Source organism: Lineus longissimus, chromosome 2 (assembly GCF_910592395.1).
Source record: "Lineus longissimus chromosome 2, tnLinLong1.2, whole genome shotgun sequence".
Classification (NCBI taxonomy): Eukaryota; Metazoa; Nemertea; class Pilidiophora; order Heteronemertea; family Lineidae; genus Lineus; species Lineus longissimus.
This window is the reverse complement of record NC_088309.1, coordinates 17,898,033-17,918,516: the sequence shown is the minus strand read 5'-3', so window position 1 is coordinate 17,918,516 and position 20,484 is coordinate 17,898,033. Positions and strand designations below refer to the sequence as shown.

Here is a 20,484-nt window from a genome sequence, read left to right as displayed (position 1 = left end):
TTTCCTAGAATATTTTTAGCAAAGCATCTGCAGTGAAAGGTCCACATTATTCATACGAAAACAAGCATAATCTTCTACTTTTAGCAAATACTGCCTCTACTAGAAGGATTTGCTTCCAAGGAAATGCTAGTTTTTGTTCATATGGCCCATTGGCTTGAAAATGTATATTACTTGCTGTGGGGATCGATCAAAAGTTCCTTCCGTATGACTAAATGTAAATTGAATCTTTGAGGAGAAGGATCAAGAAGTTTGTGAATCCTACTGAGCAGGAGAAAGCACTTCCATTCTCCCGTAAAATGGACCAATCCAACTTTTCCCCTATCACAAAACAAATTGTCTTAATCTGCCCAGTAGTATTCGACTTCTTTGCAGTCTATATCGTCATCCTGATCGCCTTTCCCGGCGACAGGACGAGGCCGGTCCACTGCGACCAGAGATTTGAAGACATTCTCATATGTAAACTCTTCCAGGCCTCTGTCTACTTTGCCATATCCAGTGAACCTGAGTCTGCTGGCTCATCGGGCAAGTTTCTGTAACCCAGCCTCCCTTAGCGGACACCTCTCTATAAAGGACAATCCCTCTATCAAGAATACTAGTTTTGGTCTCAAAGTGTTTGTGTCCATTCAGTTTGACCTCTCTTATCCGGACACCACTCTAAGGACAGCACTTGTCAGTCAAAAGGGTGTCCTTTACATGGAGAGGTTCTACTGTATTGCGTGACATCAGCTGTGTTTTGCTCCACCTGGCTGGGATGCTGGCCCATTGTCGGGTGAGGTGGCTCGCTCAAATACCTGGAGGTGACAAGGCGATGATCCTTCCAAGAGCCACAACCGACAACCTCCTGTTACTGGAAGGTAAATACCAAACTACAGTTCATAACACTAGCTTACATTTATCAGCACCACACTGTAGAATGCAGAACAACAATCAATTCCACCTGACAAGACATATAGGGACAATGTCACATCCACAGTCTATGTGTCCCAGAGTACTGAACATGTATGCGACCCATTACAAGTTCTATGAATTCTGATGGGTTCTGCGTGTCCCCAAATCAAAGTGGGTTCTATTCTTCTGGTCTGTGCTTCCCATGCTGTATGTTCCTTGGGTTCTATGGCTATGTCTAGCATGCTGTATATTTCCCATCCTGAGATACATGTTTTGATACTCCTTAATCGAGAGGCGGAGCATATTCAAAACCAGTGATTACGTCAGGATAGAACCAGGGAGAGAAGAACCCTTGAACACCAGGCCGGTCAGTACGATGCTCCTCTTCTCGCAATTTCACACCCTAACTCAGGCTTATGAGATTGAGAGTGCCGCTCAGAATAGGTGCAGACAGGACCCGGGACTATAAAGACACCGGACAAGGAAGGGATGACCCCTCTCGCCCTTCATTGTCTGCAATGTATTGGTTTTAGGCACATACAGCTTGGAGTCACTCTTGATTATGAACTAAATTTCGATGTTCATATTTCTATCATGTCTAAGAAAATTGGTCGCCAGATCAATGTTTTAAAACGTATAGGGCCTAGGTCAGTACCGATCAGTTGCCGTAAAACCATTTATCAATGTTTCATCCAGTCAAAATATCACTTTTTGCCCAATTATCTGGCATTTTTGTAGTTTGTCTAACACAAAAAAACTGGAAAGGTTAAATTACAGATCCCTTAAACTAGTGTAGGTCTATAAAGATAATACTAGCTAATATGAGTCACTTCTTGCGGTAGACAATTCGGTGTATCTGCACCTACGGAGACAGAGAAGTGTACAAAAATCCTAGAAAAACAAAGACCCTCCTATTTGTTAAATCTAATTAAAAAGAAAGAAACTTCACGTAACCTCCTTCGCAAAAATGTACAGGTCGAACATTTTAATACCATAACATATGGCAAAAACAGTTTCAGTTACGAAGCATCAAAGATTTGGAATGACCTGCCTAACCATTATTCGTGAGGCCAACAATTTTACTATTTTTCGTAAACTTTTAGAAACATGGAAGGGCGAAGAATGTAGGCCTAAATGTCCAATATGCTCCTTTTAAATCTCATTTTTTAATTTTAATATATAGTAGTATTCTAGTATCCTATTACTAGTATCAGGGCTGTTCCTTTAGTATCTTCATTGTCTTACCCTTTAATGAATATATGTGATAACCTGTATGTATTATTTATTGTTCTTCTATTTTAATATTTTATGTTGTTAGATATGGGTTAGAGCCCTCCATAGCTCACGCTTTTATATGTATCTCATACCGATGAAAATAAAGCTTATCTAAATTTATTTGAAAAAAAAGAAGTTTAAGAATTTGTTACGTCAATGTTACATTAGCAGATTAAATGTGTCATTCTTTTTGCGTCGTCTGCTACCTGTGAAGCACGTGTTATTGTTGTGGAGCTCTCCTTCGGTGGAGGTAGGAATAACAGAATGACAGAAAAAACATTGAAGAAAATTCTTTCCATTTATCGTCCGATTTTGTGCCCTAAATACAGCTTAAACAAACACCTGAACTATCCACATGAAGCACCAAAAGATAAATGTGAATGCACGTGATTCAATTAGGTAGAATGTTTCTGATATGATGGATTCCTTGCCGGGTAAAAAGGAGGATCGAATCAGTCGGCAGTCGTAAGTTCTGAAATCTCCAGTTCGATTTTGTGATATGCTAATATACAATGTTTCACAACCCCCCAGCTGATGTTTGCATATGGGGTAGGCCCTATAAATTTGGTCAGATTCTCATCAGTGATGTTGTTTAGGTTACAAATACAATGTCATTGTTTGATGGTGAGGATTTGTTTTCAAAGGGAAGACAAACTGGAGGTGTGACAGTCTCGAGCCTCTAGAGGATCGAGGAGTAGGCCTAGAGCCTACTAGGCAATGATAAATCTAATTCACACCGCCTCTGACAATATGAGAGCGACTGTGGCCCTTTGTTCCAGATGAAGCGCATATCTGGTCAGCGACTTAACTAACTTTGTTGAAACTGCCTAGGCTATGAACCATGATGTATATCAGCTTAGACAATCTGATTTACGCCAGCTGCCCTTTTATCGTCTACAGATGTTGTCTTATAATTCCCCTTATTGATGTTTTATGCATATTTTGTCTGGATTTCTACATGTTTAAATTCCCAAGAATGATACCAGTGGAATGATAAAACTTGTAGGCTGTTGTTGTCTTACTATTATATTTCCACTTATATTATTGTGTTATAACCACTGTGAGAGGGACATTCCTCTGACATGTCATATCTTTTCACAGAAAGTTTCTAAAAACAGCATCCCAAATTACCGAAATTTGCAGTGTCCTTTTTATAGACTTCAATACAAAGTTGTTCAGATGGACCCCTGGTATAGTGCCAACTAGGAATCATCATCTTCATCATCATGTCCCGCAACCATGCATCCACTTGGGACGTCCCCAAGCTATTAACGATGTGACACCACATTTTCTGTCCTTGGCGAGGCGGATCAGGTCACTGGCAATAATGCAACTATTTTTACCATCTACTGCTCTCTAGCACTAGCAGTAGATGACTGCCCTCATGAGGTTCCCCATCAATGCGAAATCTGTTATTCTTTGTATTCTTTTGTACATGAATAACTCATGGTACCTCCTGAGGTCATTAATTATGTAAAGCTGACCTTAACTGCCTCCTAGAATAGTTGTCATTGGCAACAGACATGATCAGTTTTGAACTGCTTTTATGATGATATACTGTCATTAGTCATTGGTCTGTAAAATGCGGCATTCCCAGCGAGCTTTTCATTTTCATAATTTCATGCGCTTTACTGATGATTGAGTGTTTGAAAACCTTTAGCTCCCATTGTTCAGTTTTCTGTGAATACCCTCTGTTTGAGTGCATTGATGCGATATTTATGTATCACATTGTGAAAGACAGCGAGATAAACACCGTATTCATGATCAGCCATGCATGTCCAGGAGACTGTTGCCGCCCTGAATTGATGCTTGTTGTAATTTCGAATGTGCTACTTCAAGCAGATCGGTGACCTCACATTGCTCTGTCCTGTGCTAAGGACAGACATTATTGCCATTTGACATGATTCTGCATGTCTCCGCCTCAATCCTTTAATTTGGCTAACAATGCCTTGAGCTCTTCCATGGTTGTCTTATTTTCCTAACACAGATAGACTTATCCTTAGAGACCCACCATAAAATGTATGAGGTGAGAGCACTCTGCTTTGAACAAACAATTTACAAAACCCACCTTTAATGCTATTAAGAAGATTCTCTTGAAAAATTGCGAGGTGATAAAATGATGTCGAACAGATTAAAGTTCTTTAGTCTTAGTACAGCTATTGTGAGTGTCCATAGATTATAGAGAGACACACTTGCTCATGCTGGTCCTTTGCTAAAGATATCATGTTATGTCACACATTTTCAGTCTTCTCAATGGAATCATGGAATTCTCTAATTCTAAGGCACGAGGAAAAAGATAATTTTTCATTGGAAATATTGGTGGGAATGAAGGGATGGCAGTGGTGACCTATTGAAAATGGCCAGATTTAAATTTACCCTTAATATCAAGAATCACTAGCCTACTTTAAAAACTTTTGAGACCCCTGACGATATAGTATCAATTCATAATATAAATCATAATCTGCCTTATTTTTGCCATTAATGCCCTTATGTACCTTGCGCTTGAAGTGTATACGTACGTTTTATGGACCCCCAACTGGTGAAGCCTGTTCCAAATGGCACCTAAATTTCATATACAAATGTACTATTTCACATGAAATACTAGTAAAGCTAGTTAGGGTCAGGGTTTTAACTACAGTCCTTAATTGACCCCCCACATTTGGCAACCAAAACATCCTTCTGTGCATATTGCTTGTTCTAGCATTTAATTTGACATCACATCAGTTTCTGTGCAGTATTATGTGGCTGATGATGACGTACATGTATAATGCACCTTTATCTAGCATTTTGACTTAACATCACTTGCTGTGTTTTGTGGCTGGTGACGATGTATGCAACCTCACAAATGTGGATAGATATGCAAATTTGCATTTAAAGCAAAAGCTGTTTATCAAAAAAATTGAATTTGTAATTGAATTTGAAAATTTCCAATTGCTATTATATGATACTTGGGAATAATCCAAAAGCAAAGGAAGTTATAAACTTTATGGAGCTTTAAAATTTGAATTGCATAGTCTCAACTGTTCAAGAAGCATGGCCTAATAAGAAAATATTGTTAATCAACCCAAGCGAAGCAAGTGTAGGGCACAGCAAAGTATGGTCCATGAAGTGTTTTTAGATTTGGCCATATGCAAAAACCCGAAAAGTGCTAGTATTATTCCTTTACTGCTATCAAGTGGCAGAACAGTAACAACAATAGAAGCCAGGGCATCTTTGGTGTCAGACGATAGCATTGAGGTCCTCTCACCAATGGTTGATAAACAAAACTGACGCGACATCACTGCAACAACACTTGCCGTTTTCCATTGCGGCAGTTACTTAAGCCTTCAAGGGGTTAGTAGCTTTCTTGCTACAGATTATTAACTGGGATAGCCATATTGATTTGTTATGGAGATTACCTTTAAAAATAGAGTGCATAGTGTAACTCTATCCTGTCCAGTGGCTTCAGTTGATTGACCAAATACTTTGTTTCATTTCAGATGGTCCCAGAAGCTGGATCGTTACCTGTATTCTGTGATCGCAGAGTTGGTCATCTTCACAATGGTCTTAGTCGACTGTTTTGTGGTAGTGGTGGAGCTGATTCTCGACCTCGGTACATCGTGTAAGTTTACATTTCTTTTCAAAATGGACTCGAATCTGCCATGATAAATGATGCCGTGTTTTACATGAAGATTTTGTGACTTGAAGTATGCATGTCGCTTTCCTAATTTCCTTGATGTTCGGACCATTTGTTTGCCTTAGTTGAACTTGAAGACGTGACCTTACCAATGCATAGTTGATTTTGAATTTGTACAAACCCACCAACTGAGCATTATGGTATGCAATTAAGGCCTGACTGATAAAACCGCAACACAGTTAAATCATTCTTCGAAAGACTGAATGTGTTGTTCTGGGGCGCTCTTGAAAAACGAATCTTATCTTCAGTCTGCATTTTGATCATACCTTTAAGAATTGGATAAGTTTGCTCACCACTCAGAGAAAAAAATCTACTTTATTGCGGTATTCAAAACAATGACTTTATCATCTGACTGACAGTGACATGCCAAATTTGTGTACATGGGGCCTGAGCGATATTGCATCATCCAACCACATTATTGTAACCCTGGTAAACAAATATTTGGTCATGATCAACAGACCTGGGTCATTGTCTCAGTCATATTGCAAGATTTGGCTCCGACCTGTGCAAACCAGGGCCCAGGCCGGATTCAGGAAGTTGGGAGAGGATAGCCAAAACAAAATGTAAATGGGAATGGAGGGGAGGGGGCTGCACTCCACTCTGCCTCGGTCAGCGCATGATGCCAATCCAAATGGTATGTCTTCAACACCTTGGAGAATCAACACCACATTTCCCTCGGCCCCCCCTTGATGATTCTCCAGGGTGCTCAGGTAATTTGCCTTGCTGATAGCTGTTTTGAAGAACGCAGCCCTGAAGTAGTCGACCGTATCTCAGTGATCAACTGCATCCTTATGTTTGGCAGCATGCACCCAGTAGATTTTTAGCCTTCATCTAATATCAATGTTCTGCATGTGAATATCAAAAGGATGCTTTTTAAATTGAGCTGAAGCCCTATAAATGACCCCTCAAATGAGACAGAATGCCTTGCTGGTAAACTTTCCTACTCGTGCAAACATGACAAACAGCTAGATGCAGTTTGTTTGCAAAGTTTTACCCACCAATCTCATCACAATAGAACTGAGGAAAGTTGAATCAGAGGAATGTTTGATATCTGAACTAAAATGGCCTCTGGCTGAACTCCCTAACTTTCAAAAGCAGTTGGCATCATGGTAAATATTATGTCTTCCCTTGCCCCAGTTGAGAAATTAGCTGGTTTAGCAGTGCTGCTGGGTGAAAATGATAAGGGTTTTGGAGTCTTATTTAACTGGGGTGATATCACTGGGTGGCAATGCTTGTGATAACTGTTTGTCACTACCAGGATATTGGCACTGAGTGTCACAACCAGAATTGTAGCACTTTATAATGTCACAACCAGGATTGTAGCACTTTATAATGTCACAACCAGAATTGTAGCACTGAGTGTCACATCCAGAATTGTAGCACTGAGTGTCACAACCAGGATTAAAGCACTGAGTGTCACAACCAGAATTGTACACTGAGCGTCACAACCAGAATTGTAGCACTGAGTGTCACATCCAGAATTGTAGCACTTAGTGTCACAACCAGGATGGTAGCACTTAGTGTCACAACCAGGATGGTAGCACTTAGTGTCACAACCAGGATGGTAGCACTTAGTGTCACAACCAGGATGGTAGCACTGAGTGTCACCAGTGCAGTCCATCCCAGTGACCCAAAAAGACCATTCTCACTGTCCAAGATACAATTGTCATGTGTAAAAACAATCCCTTCTCACATGTCGGTGTAGCGCCATCTCGCCTACAGTCATTTTGCCTATAACCATTTCGCCTACAGCCATTTCGCCTACAACCATTTCGTCTATTACCCATTTTGCCTACTAGCCATTTCGCCTACTTGCCCTTTCGCCTACTAGCCATTTCGCCTACTTTCACTGCTATTTTTGTTTTTTTATGAATTGGAAGGAAAGTAGGACTTTCTGGATATTTGTATTGAACAGAGGTGGTTTGAGGCGAATTTTTAGCTGGCAGATAGGAGTACGGTCACTATACATGACATATATTTTTTACTGATACTGGTATCAATATGGAGGATTTAAAACAAATATATTCAGAATGATGTGAAATGGCATTTTCTGTATGTAGGCGAAATGGCGAGTAGGCGAAATGGCGAGTAGGCGAAATGGCGGGTGGGCGAAATGGCAGGTAGGCGTAATGGCAAGTAGGCAAAATGAGAAATAGGCAAAATGGCAGGTAGGCGAAATGACTGTGGGCAAAATGGCTGTAGGTAAAATGGCATTTTTTGGTAGGTGAAATGGCTGTAGGCGAAATGATTGTAGGCGAAATGGCGATAAACCGTCTCAGTCATATGAAGCATTAGTCATTCATTCCGAATATATGATAGATAGTGCGAAAATGATATTGGACACGCTATTCAGCAATTTAATAACCTTTTTTGGTGATTTTATGATGATGGGTCATCCTGTTGTGCCTAATAGTTTTATAACTCATTTCCATGTCTCGGAGGTTATTTAGGTGATGACAGTTTGAATAAAACTTTCTTTGTTGAAGGTTTTGGCCAGTGGAGAGGATATCCTGGTTTGTTGAAATTGTGTGAATACCAGTAAAATTGTCCTGGTCAAATGTCCCTGGGTTCTGAGAGCCAAAGCGTCCTTGTTTTTAGATTCGGTTCAACTCCAGTCTACCATTAAAAAAATTGTGTTATCCCACCAAACTGTCACTTTTAAAACGAGTTACCTGATCATCGTAATGGTTTGGTGGGGGAGAGGTGTGTTATTGATTTTGGCCCTGGCTGATAGCCAATATGGCTGCCATCTTGGATTTTGTATCTGGAGTGTAACTGAAGAACAAGTCACTCCATGGGCTTCAGTTTTCTATGACATTATAAACTGAGGAGGGGAGGTGCCCTATTGATTATGGCCCAATGAAAAGTGGCTGGGCAGAATTGTCAAGGAGGACACTGCAAGTTATTGACGCTCTACTTTGAGGCGTTTTTTCTTTTGCCACCCGATATGTCTAATGACAAGTAACAGCTGCTGCAGTACTGTTAACATTTTGTGATCTCGCCAATGTCATCCTTTCTATCCTTTCTCAATCACACTATTGAATCTACATGTAATACCAAGCATTATAGGGCAGTTACAGAGGGTTATGATTTTACATGTTGATAATTTGACACCAACACCACTCCAATGCCAATTCACCACCACTCCACATTTCCTTGAAGCACACTACAGGTATAAATCTGCATGTAATTCCGGAACTCTCATTTAGAAAGTCTTTGCTTTCTCATTATCTAAGTGTAGCATTAACTCTTTGCCTCTTATCTACTAAATGAGCGCTCAAAAGCAGCTGTTGCTTGGATGGTCATACCACACTTCTGTCAAAAAGGTGCTTTATAAATGTACATGTATCATATCATTATCAATTGTGCATCCCAAATTTTCCCCTGAATTACAATGTGCAATGTTCCAAAATTTGTTGGTGTGATGTAATGTTTGGTTTTGGGTCTATTCTTGCAGTGTACAATGACTCCACACCTCTCCAAGCCAACCTCACAGCCATGACAACCGTGGCCATCATCCGGCCAATCCGGCCAACTGTCAAACTCTAAAAAAATTTCCCCAGAAATATGTTCAAATTTCAAATGATTTTTTTTGTTGTGATGTAATGTTTGGTTTTGGGTCTATTCTTGCAGTGTACAATGACTCCACACATCTCCGAGCCAACCTCACAGCCATGACAACCGTGGCCATCATCCGGCCAACTGTCAAACTCTAAAAAAATTTCCCCAGAAATATGTTTAAATTTCAAATGATTTTTTTTGTTGTGATGTAATGTTCGGTTTTGGGTCTATTCTTGCAGTGTACAATGACTCCACACATCTCCAAGCCAACCTCACAGCCATGACAACCGTGGCCATCATCCGGCCAACTGTCAAACTCTAAAAAAATTTCCCCAGAAATATGTTCAAATTTCAAATGATTTTTTTTGTTGTGATGTAATGTTCGGTTTTGGGTCTATTCTTGCAGTGTACAATGACTCCACACATCTCCGAGCCAACCTCACAGCCATGACAACCACACCCATCATCCAAGTCAATGATCCGGCCAACACTGCCAGACCGTCGGACGCTGCACACGTGGTCAACATCCTTATCCTTTGTCTCTTTGTCTGTGAGGTATGTATCTTGGCAAAGCATATACTGTGTGAACTGTGGAATTTTTGAAGGCATTTTTCTTTTCGAGATACTGTCAAACGCAAACTTCAAGAAGTACAAAACTTATTCTGTAATGCAACTAGCAACAGATGCACTGTCTACAGAGTGGCCCAGAAAACATTTCCCTTGCATAATAGACTTCTATTGTGTATTCATTGTGTGAGGGAAAAGTTTTCTGGGCCACCCTGTAGTCTACCACCAAACCTATGGTCGCAACATCGTGGTGCTGACTGTCGCTATAGAATATTACATTGTTATGACAGAGACTTGACATCAATTTTCTCTCAAGGTTTTGATGTCACTTTGACACACACCACAGTAAAAATCAGCCCAACCTTTTGAGGAGCCGATATCCTTTTGACAATAAGCACATTCGCCAACCTTTAGCCTCACTGACATTTCATAGTTTACAGTATAAGCAAGTAGCTATTGCCTTGGGATGGGCAGTTAGTTTTAATTATGTGACAGATGAGAAAGTCTGCACCCAACCTTAATGGCACACAACAAATGTGCATCGGAATAAACACAAGAGCAGAAGTAAATTTTTGCTGGGAAAACTGATGTCGTGTGTCAGTTGTCCGGCCGTTTTCTCTGAAACGATGTACAGCTCTACCCTGCTTGACCGCAGTTGAGATATAATGCGAAATAATCAAACCAATTGACCAACTGATTATGTTTTCTTTCAGATCGTTGTCAAAGTTGTTGTAAGACGATGGGAGTTCTTCAGACATCGATTTGAGGCAAGTTTATTGATTTGCAGTAAATTTTCTGTATGATCTTTTGCCAAAGTCTTGTTCAGGCAATGAAGTGCATGGATCTGAATATAAGCAGATTAAGTTTTTGACTCTTGCCATATCATCCTTGTTCTTGTTCTTGTTATTGACATCAGAAGACCGATGGCTTTGGCAAGTTACTGGTCCTCTTTCCTCTAGCATTTCAAGCAGTGTGCGTAATCTAGTTTTTGATATCAGAAGACCGATGGCTTTGGCAAGTTACTGGTCCTCTTTCCTCTAGCATTTCAACTAGATTACGTAGTGTGCGTAATCTAGTTTTTGACATCAAAAGACCGATGGCTTTGGCAAGTTACTGGTCCTCTTTCCTCTAGCATTTCAAGCAGTGTGCGTAATCTAGTTTTTGACATCAAAAGACCGATGGCTTTGGCAAGTTACTGGTCCTCTTTCCTCTAGCATTTCAAGATGTGTGCGCAATCACATTTTTTGAAAATGACCCATTCGTAACAGGGTGATGTCTGCTGCTTTTACGATATATCATTGATATACCGCACTGCCCTGGCACGGAATACTGTAAAATTAGATAGGAACTTGAACTGACTCTCTATTGAGGGTGCACCTTGGTCATAGGTTTATATATTACTGCTCTAACTTTCCAGGTGTTTGATCTCTGTGTGGTGGCGTTCACCCTTCTACTTGCCATTGTTCTGTTTGCCACGCCAGTCCATCCAGTCACGAGAGATGCCTTTGGCTTCATCATCATTCTACGGATATGGAGAGTGACAAACATTATATTTGGTAACTATTTGCTTACATTGTAATTCAAGAGAATCTTCAAAAGTCAGGGCAAGGCAAAGAATTGTATTCTTCTTTGAAAATTTTCTGCTTAAGAATTGTGTTGCGCACTAAGACGAATATTCATTGGAAATTTTTAATTGATTGTCAATTTGAGTGGGTGATCCCGCATTAGAAAATGCACTTGTCATATCAATGAGAAACTTTATTTTAAGACGCTGTGATGTGATTTAGCACTGTTTACAGTGTATGAAGCACGGTGCCTCATTCTGGCACAGCGGTAATGGTTGGCAAACAACCAATTATGTTTGGTGAAAAATATTCAAACGGTCAAAACCTCATTTCATTTTCAGTGTTTAGTTTGGAGTGTTCAGAATAGAAATTGATACCTCTGCTCAGATGATGCTGTCATTTCACCCAAAACCTCGGCTGCTGCCTCAGTTAATGGCCCACATTTTGGCTTTACCCTCAAGGTGTTTGGTGAGACAATCAATACCTCCAGTAAGGTATCAGTTCCCTAACTCTAATCCTAATGCGATCGTTCTGTTTTAAGGTGCTTCAGTAACAGACAAACAGTCCATGGATCAGGCAATCTATGAGTATAGGAGGGGGCGAATGTGCGCGGAGGAACGGGCAAATATCTTACAACAGAAGTCGGAACACCAGCAGGTCGAGATACAAAGATTGAAGGAACAGTTGAAGATTCTACAACCCCGTACACCAGATATCGTGCTGGAGAGAGATAAAAGTATGATGTTATAGGTTTGAATTGACGTATTTTGTGTGCTGTCGGTGTTTTGGCTGTTTAGTGATGGATTTCTGCTAAAGCAGGAAGAGGTGTGCCGAATTTTACATGCAAAGTATTAACAATAAACAGGTTTAAGTTGCTGAATACCTATATACAATGGAGCTTATCTAAAGAGTGATTCATTTAGTAGTCTTTGCCTGTGTTAATTTTCCACCAGTACTTACGTGTTCATCACTTTCGACTTCAAGGCTTCATTGAGAAAAGTTTATATCAGCACTCTGCATTACCTCAAAGGGGAACACCGTTATACACAAAGCCACATTTCAGATATCATGCGTGCAAATTTACTGAAAATTGGTACATATTGTATTTGTATATCTGTCTATTAAGCAACGAGAATGTTGAAATTTGTATTCAGTCATATTTACGCAATCAGAAACTTTCCAATTCAATTACAATTTCAAATTTTTAAAGAATGGCGTAGGTCTTTAACAATACTGTTTGTTGTTAATTAGTAATAATTCTAGTGCAATGAAGTTGCATTCTACAACCTAATCATCCATTCCATCCTTCGTTTTTAGGTTGCATTCCATCTAACAGTTATAACTCTGCCAATATCCAACGTGCTATACCGTCCTCCTCACATTTACATAAGAGAAATCCAACCAATGAGATTAACAATCGCACACCTAATGGATCACTGCACAGTTTAACTGACACCGAGAAGTCCATGAACGGCTCCGTGCCGAGTTTAGAGCAGATTTCGAATACGTCACGGAGTGTGAGTCGCCATCCTAGTGTCGATGATGTTAGAGACGTGAATGATCTCCGCATTGTGATAGAAAGTGATAACAAAAGACTAATCAATGGTGAGAATAATATTGTGCTAATATTTTCAGCTTGAGACTCTGGTACAATCTGCACCCAGGCTATATATTTGATCGAAAAAGTTGGGGTTGTGAAATTTGATCGGATCTATTCCAAATTAGACTTCTACCTCATACAATTAGGAACCTCATAGCCTATAACACTCTTGGCTACCACGCAATAGGGCCCAGGTTCGATCCCGGGGAGAACCCAGGATTTGTGTTCTTGATGAACTGGCGTGGATTTAAGGAACTAGAATTCCTAGCTCTTCACAGTCCTTCGAATGAGACTTCGAAATGAGGCTTCGGTATCTGATGTCAGTGCCAGGGCAAGTGAAAGATCCCACCAAGTGTAGAATCATGATTTTAGCTTGCGTGGACTCCCCCTCCTTGGTCGAAAGGCCCTGGGCATAATGGCCAGTATGATGACCGTGTTCCAGTGGAAGAAGAAAGAACTAAGAGACTTACAGCATGCCTTTTCAACAGGGTCTCTTGTTTCATGGGACTGTATTATTACATCATGAAAAGTTAGTTTGTAGATCTAACATGTCTAATGATGTTCTAGTTATTGCTCAGTTAACTGGTTTGCAGTGCCTTACGTACGTACACTCATGAGTGATCTTGATTTTTCTATGTTCCAGGCCACAATAATCAAGATTTTGCATTTGTCAACCATTCCTATGAGAACGAACCCGAAGATGTTGTTGGTGATAGGGAAACTGGCACACCGAGGAGTGTGGGCACACCAAGAAGCATCAGTGAGTTATACATTATCCTTTAAAGTGACATCGCTACATTTTGGGCGTACCACTACTGTGTTATGTACCAGTCTTGAGAAATGATTAAATAGTACAGCCATCAACTTGATATTAAGTCATATTCAGTGCTGATCGTGTAGCAAAGAGAGGCACACAGTTTTTGAAGAAACAGTGTTCCGTTATTACCAAATTGTACCAGTCGTTTTTCCTTCTGTGCATAATTTCATCTGACAGATTTATGTCATTTCTTCTTCACTAAAATGCTTAAATAGCGTTCCGTTATTACCAAGTTGTACCAGTCGTTTTTCCTTCTGTGCATAATTTCATCTGACAGATTTATGTCATTTCTTCTTCACTAAAATGCTTAAATAGCGTTCCGTTATTACCAAGTTGTACCAGTTGTTTTTCCTTCTCTGCGTAATTTCATCTGACAGATTTATGTCATTTCTTCTTCACTAAAATGCTTAAATAGTGTTCCGTTATTACCAAGTTGTACCAGTCGTTTTTCCTTCTGTGCGTAGTTTCATCTGACAGATTTATGTCATTTCTTCTTCACTAAAATGCTTAAATAGCGTTCCGTTATTACCAAGTTGTACCAGTCGTTTTTCCTTCTCTGCGTAATTTCATCTGACAGATTTATGTCATTTCTTCTTCACTAAAATGCTTAAATAGCGTTCCGTTATTACCAAGTTGTACCAGTCGTTTTTCCTTCTCTGCGTAATTTCATCTGACAGATTTATGTCATTTCTTCTTCACTAAAATGCTTAAATAGTGTTCCGTTATTACCAAGTTGTACCAGTCTTTTTTCATTCGGTGCGCAATTGCATCTGACAGATTTAAGTCGTTTCTACATCATTATAAAAATGCAGTATGTGCCTTTTTATTTTTCAGGAGGATCTGACGTTGGCAATCTTGGTATAGAGGACGAGCGTGGATTCAACGCCTCACTTAGTCCAGAGGAGCTGGAGATGGTCAGAAGATTAGCCACCATGCCGAGTATGAAAGGGGTAGGTCTCATTGTTTCTAATGCACAGAAAAACCTCTCCATTAAGGACACCCTCAGGGCTGTCAAGTACCATCCTTAAAATGAGTGAGTGATTGTGCTTTCGTTGACTGTACCTAATGAAAAATGTTTTCTTATTGCAGGAGGGTGTGCCAATTACATCTCTCTGAAAGAATCTGACGATGCTGTTGGCCATGGTCCTACCACATGCAGAGGATTTCATGGGCTTTCATCATGTAGATAAAGCATTATCAGGATTTTGCATGAAGTTTGCTGCATACCGTATCTAGTATTTCTCATTTGCAGAGGTCAAGACTACTGCACCAGGAATATTTTCAACTTGAATTTAATCAAAACTATAGACGTTCTCGACAACATTCCCACTGAAAGTCCTTGCCATTTGCGTTTCATTTGAATCTCAATAAGGATCGGTTGTATTTGATGGGACATGCAGAATGAAGTCATTTAGAATCTTTACTCCTTGTAGCATTTAAATTGAACAAAAGACCACGATAATCTCTTGTTCAAATAGCCATTTGTTTTTTTGTTAGAACTCCTTCTGTTATGTGTAGTTTAGTTTGACTTTGGATATTCCCAAAGTTATTTCTGTTTTGATTTAAAAGATATTGCAGAATATTTTGGAAAAAAAGACGCAACTTTGTTGAAAAGTTATCAACCCCCCTCATTTAAAATCTGATAGGAAGTCTATCAACTTATGATATTAACATGGTACATTCCACATATATATGTGCCTGCTTAAGTGGTGATATAAAAAAAGAGCCTCCAGTATAATCTTTGTAAAACCTTGTTTCAAGAAGTTGACCTGCCTGCAGTTGAGCTAATAATTTGTGGTAGATAGACTTGAAACAAGGTAGCACAATATAGTATTCTGGTACAGCATCTATTTATAGACATTCTCTTGAGGAAGAGTTTTATTGTTGAGTTGCATTTTTGTCCACCATCCGTTTTAGGAAAATGTATATTTTTTTGATGTGTACATTCCATTCAAGATCTCTCCTTATTCCAATTTGTGTTTAGCAAATATATATTGAAGTTTTCTCTGCATATTCCAGTATGATGTGTTAGAAAAAATATATTCCAGTTTTAACATATGTGATATCAACAGGCCTATTTTATTTATCTTTGGTCAATACATCGACATATTTTCATGTATAATAGTTAAGATTTGCAGTCGAGCACACTCGTTGTTTCTTTACAATGTCCAGGAAAGAAAAACAATTCAGAGGTTTCTTTGATGCAGTAGACCGGATATACTCTGTTGGCCTTTCAGTCTGCTGTGACGTAGACCGGGTACACTCGTTTGAACAATGTCCTTTCTACACTTGCAGTCTCTGGTTGACAAATTCGAATGAATCGGCAACTTTTGTTCCTCGTGAGCCCTGTACACCTGTCTGTTTCATAGGAAATACTTCTTTTACCTTCCACATTCCAAATATCTTGGTATCACTCTATTCTATTTTTTATCACAATGCAAATGAAGTGTGCATTTCAAACTATCAATTTCTGTAAACTTTTGTTGGGGGATGTAATTCAACCCTGCAATGCCTCATTTGCCAGGGAGAAATGTCCTCACGGTCTTTCAGTTCTCATCCAAACATACATTAAAAGAACAAAGTATTGCTTAATCATTAAAGGTAAATACATGTATGTCTGTGTCTGCAGGATAGAATATTATAGGCAAGTGTCACTTAGCTTTAATTCGAGATGTTTTGCATGTGCTTGATATTTATGTGTATAAATCTGTTTATCTCTCTCTATGGAATACCAAGGCTAACCAGTCAGAATGACACCCTGCAAAACCTCCTGGGGTGTGAGAGTTAACACTGGTTCTGTCCAACTCCAGTCTGCCATCAAATATTATTGGGATATTAAACCCTATAAGTTGCAAGTACAGAAGGACCTCTCTATTAAGGACACCCTTTGGACGGACAAGTACTGTCCTTGATAGAGGAGTGTCCTGATTGGAGAGGTCAAGTTCGATGGGAATAACCAATTTGGGACCAAAACTAGTGTCCTTGATAGAGAGGTGTCCGGGAGGTTCCACTGTAAGTGCAAAAGGCAAAAAAGGTGTCTAAACTCTAGAATAACCTCTTTGTTCTATCTTTAACAGGAAATATGAGTTTTAGATTATGAGTAGAACTTCAGAAGTAATGGTTAAAACAAAAAAACTGGGGACTATTTGACCAGGGACATTTCGGTGAGGGGGTGTTTTGACTGGTTCTGGGGGATCAGCCCTGGGGAATCAAATAAAGCAATGTCTTTATTGATTTCATAGGTGGGTACCTGTATATGAAATTTGTGTAGCATGATGATTATGTGTTTTTTCACTTGCGGCTGAGGTTAAGAGGTGTCACGATCGTAGATGACCTTGTTGGGATAAACAGCATTTTGGTCACAGTTGCATTAAAGGGAGGCTATAGGCAAGAGCCTGCAGAGGCTAAGTAATGTAGCTAAGTGACAAATAGGTGTCTCTACAGTCTTGCAACACATCAGCATTACTCATGCCCGTATGAAGATTTCAGTGCCACGCAAACAAGCGATTTCAATGGCTATGACCTGCAATTAGGATCGCATGCGACCACAATCGCTTGGTCATCGCAGGTGCCTGCGATAAAAATCGGTTATTGCAGCGATTAATATCAAACACAGCGATTACCGGTTTACCCGCAGACCAGAGATCTTTTTGTCATACATAGCACTAGCACTGATCATATACTCAGGTTGCAGAATTTAAATCATTGGTTTGCGGGATGCTTAAGTTAAAAAAAGACCTCGTTTCAGTACCGCACATATTGGTCACATGGAGACAATAGCAAGTTGGGCCTCCTAGCTCCTACCTATAGTCCTGCTTTAGTACAAGATGATGTGAGCCTGAGGGTATTGTGGGGCTTCAGCTGCAGGTAGTGTTTTAGAAAAGACTTGAATGTTTTAGAGTATTGAAATCAGTATGTAAGGTAGCATGGGGTAATTGTAGCCTGGGTTTATTTGTAGCCCCTGCATTGATGCATGGGGATATCAATCAATATCATAGGCAGGGGCTACAATTAAACTGGGGCTACAAATACCCCATTCTACCTTATGACATAGGTGCTATATCTAATCAAGGGGGTCACAACAGCATGGTATCACTTGTATCCAAGATGCTATTTTCTATTTGAACACAATTACAATGACTTCATAAAATGAACGCACGTTGTTGCTGTCACAGTCTAACGTGGTGATGTTGAAATCTTTTTGTTACTCTTCCTATGGGTTTACACTACAATGGGTGATTCAGGGAATTAGTTGTACAGGACGGGCAAATCCAGGTGCCGTAAAAAGACTGGGCATACACTGCATTTCTCGTAAAATTCCTGGTGCGTTTTAAAATTTCATGGTCAATTTCAAAGATTTTTCGTGAATAGGGTGGGGGGAGGGCGTGCATTTGGTGTGTCTTGGATCCGCGCCTGCAGTAGTAGCAGAAGCTATCACTGGGTGAGCAATGAGTGGTCTTGTGGCGAGGGTGGTTGTGGAATGCTTTTAGAATTCCTTGATTTTGTGGCACACTCTCAAAATCTATGAATCTTGCTAAATCAGTGTTTTACCTACTCTGTGGCCCCCTGTAAGGTAAGGTTGTACAATAAGAGTCCTGCTGGTACAATTATAGCCTCGGTATGCATTAAATGTGTAATACTACTAGGGACTTTAATTGTACCACTTTACCTTATGTATCACTGCTTGGTTTTGTTGCACGTTTTATCTGTCTAGCATTTTAGCTGTGTATTTTTCAGCACTGTATTTAACTTATTCCGTAGTCCATGGTTTTACACGACTCTGCACCGCGTTTATGAAACTCCAGTTGTATATTGATGTGTACATAAATATGTATAGCCAATTGTGGATGATTACCCTAGGCCGGTTTGACATTGATGCCACGTTCCATGGGTTCAACCTCATGGTCATCCCGTCACGTTGGAACAAAGGAAATTTCGAGATGATGCATGGACGCCTTTGTGGACTACAATTTGGAAACACAGCGGAACCTTCTTTAGCGGACACCTCTCTATTAAGGACACTTGTTAGGTCCCAAATTGGTTGTCTTCACTCATTCTGACCTCTGTAATCAGAGCACCTCCCTATTAAGGACAACATTTGTCAGGTTCTACTGTATCTTATTCATTCTTCTGTTCACGTGTGGAACAAAAGGAAATTTTAAGATGATACATGGAAGCCTGTAGACTACAATTTGGAAATATCTTCTTCATTTATCTGTTCAAGTGTGACATGTCATTGTGACTCATGAAATGTGACATCTATGTAAAGCCGGCCCCTTGTACAGTTTGTTGTATATAACTGGTTTTAATTTAAGACAAGACTTTAGTTGTCTTTTGAACTTAAGAAAACCAAGACGTTTCTGTCAGTGAGAAATCTTGACATCATGCGCCAAATCAAGAAATATGTAAAGTAGATTTTCTACTATGGCGTACACATCAGTTGATTTAACCAATCTGATCTTCCTGCTCATGTCGATATTAATCAATTTAGTCATGGGCTCTAAATTACAGTTTGCCAAATCTTGAATTGTACTGTACAAGATGTTATGTTTGAATTACAGATAGTAATCAAATTGATACCAGTCATGATTTGCCAGAATATTTTGTCAGAAGAACAGGGTCAAAGATATTCCCTTTAGTTCATTTAGTCCCGGATTTTACCACAAAAGAATTCCATCAGTCTTTGTGGCCCGTAACCGGTAAATTGATTCAATCACCGTCATTATAACTCTTGAGGTATGAAAGATTCTGCATAAAAATCGTGTTCTCTTCAATTCCTAAGAGCGGGGCATAAAATTGAAATATTTTTTCTTGTTTTGTTAATCAGAGAAATTGTTTTGTGTCTTCAACAAAGCTACTCCATTGTACAGTTTATAGTGAAGTGTATGATATTATCATTCTTTGTCATATTTTGATATCTTGGTGAAGATAGTACTAATCAGTAGAGAAATCAGTTAGAATTGACTTGCGAGTAAAAGGTACTTGCGAGTAAAAGGTATTTGCGAGTAAAACGTTCAGTTATTTAAATTTTTGCATCCGTCCGTGAGGTGTACTTAGTCAAGGTTCCAAGGTCCTGAAACCTGACTTCAAAACTTAACAGTGGAGCCTTGAACTTTAATAACATGGTGGTCCCTGTAAACTGTTATCATTTAGATGACAGACAAAAACCTTGGTGGTCAAGATGATGTCAAAGAGGTTATGGTCATGAGTCGGACATAACCAAGTCATCAGATATAGTAAATGAGACTCTCCTTATTTAGGGAACAACCAAAAAGCCTCAATTAGTTTTTATGACTGGAAATTGAGAAAAGTGAAATATTGAGTTAACAGGCTGAAGCTTTCAATATGTATCGTTACTTTTGTACCATAAATTATTTGAAGTCACTTTATTATGGTATATGCTGAAATAAAAGATATTTGTTTTGAGAGACTATTTCATATTATTCAATCATGCCACTCATATAAAATACCAAAAATTCCTCCCCCCAAGTTTGACAGTACTGGACAATCGGAATACTGGAGTGATAGACACTGA

At 39.5% G+C, this 20,484-nt stretch overlaps 1 protein-coding gene across 1 annotated transcript; it reads left to right on the top strand.

Moving 5' to 3' along the window:
- Nucleotides 1-2,439: 2,439 nt before the first annotated feature.
- Nucleotides 2,440-20,375, top strand: LOC135482697 (uncharacterized). Its single transcript, XM_064762963.1, has 10 exons — nucleotides 2,440-2,628; nucleotides 5,643-5,764; nucleotides 9,807-9,955; nucleotides 10,681-10,734; nucleotides 11,385-11,523; nucleotides 12,074-12,268; nucleotides 12,850-13,137; nucleotides 13,776-13,892; nucleotides 14,784-14,899; nucleotides 15,039-20,375. The coding sequence occupies exons 1-10, from the start codon at nucleotides 2,579-2,581 to the stop codon at nucleotides 15,063-15,065; spliced, it is 1,257 nt and encodes a 418-aa protein (XP_064619033.1). The 5' UTR covers nucleotides 2,440-2,578; the 3' UTR covers nucleotides 15,066-20,375.
- The last annotated feature ends 109 nt before the right edge of the window (nucleotides 20,376-20,484 follow it).

Coding starts and splice junctions, on each gene's coding strand:
- LOC135482697 (XM_064762963.1), top strand. CDS start 2,579: ATGATGGATTCCTTGCCGGGTAAAAAGGAGGATCGAATCAGTCGGCAG. Junction 10,735..11,384: donor TCTTCAGACATCGATTTGAG/GCAAGTTTATTG, acceptor CTAACTTTCCAG/GTGTTTGATCTCTGTGTGGT. Junction 13,138..13,775: donor TAACAAAAGACTAATCAATG/GTGAGAATAATA, acceptor TCTATGTTCCAG/GCCACAATAATCAAGATTTT.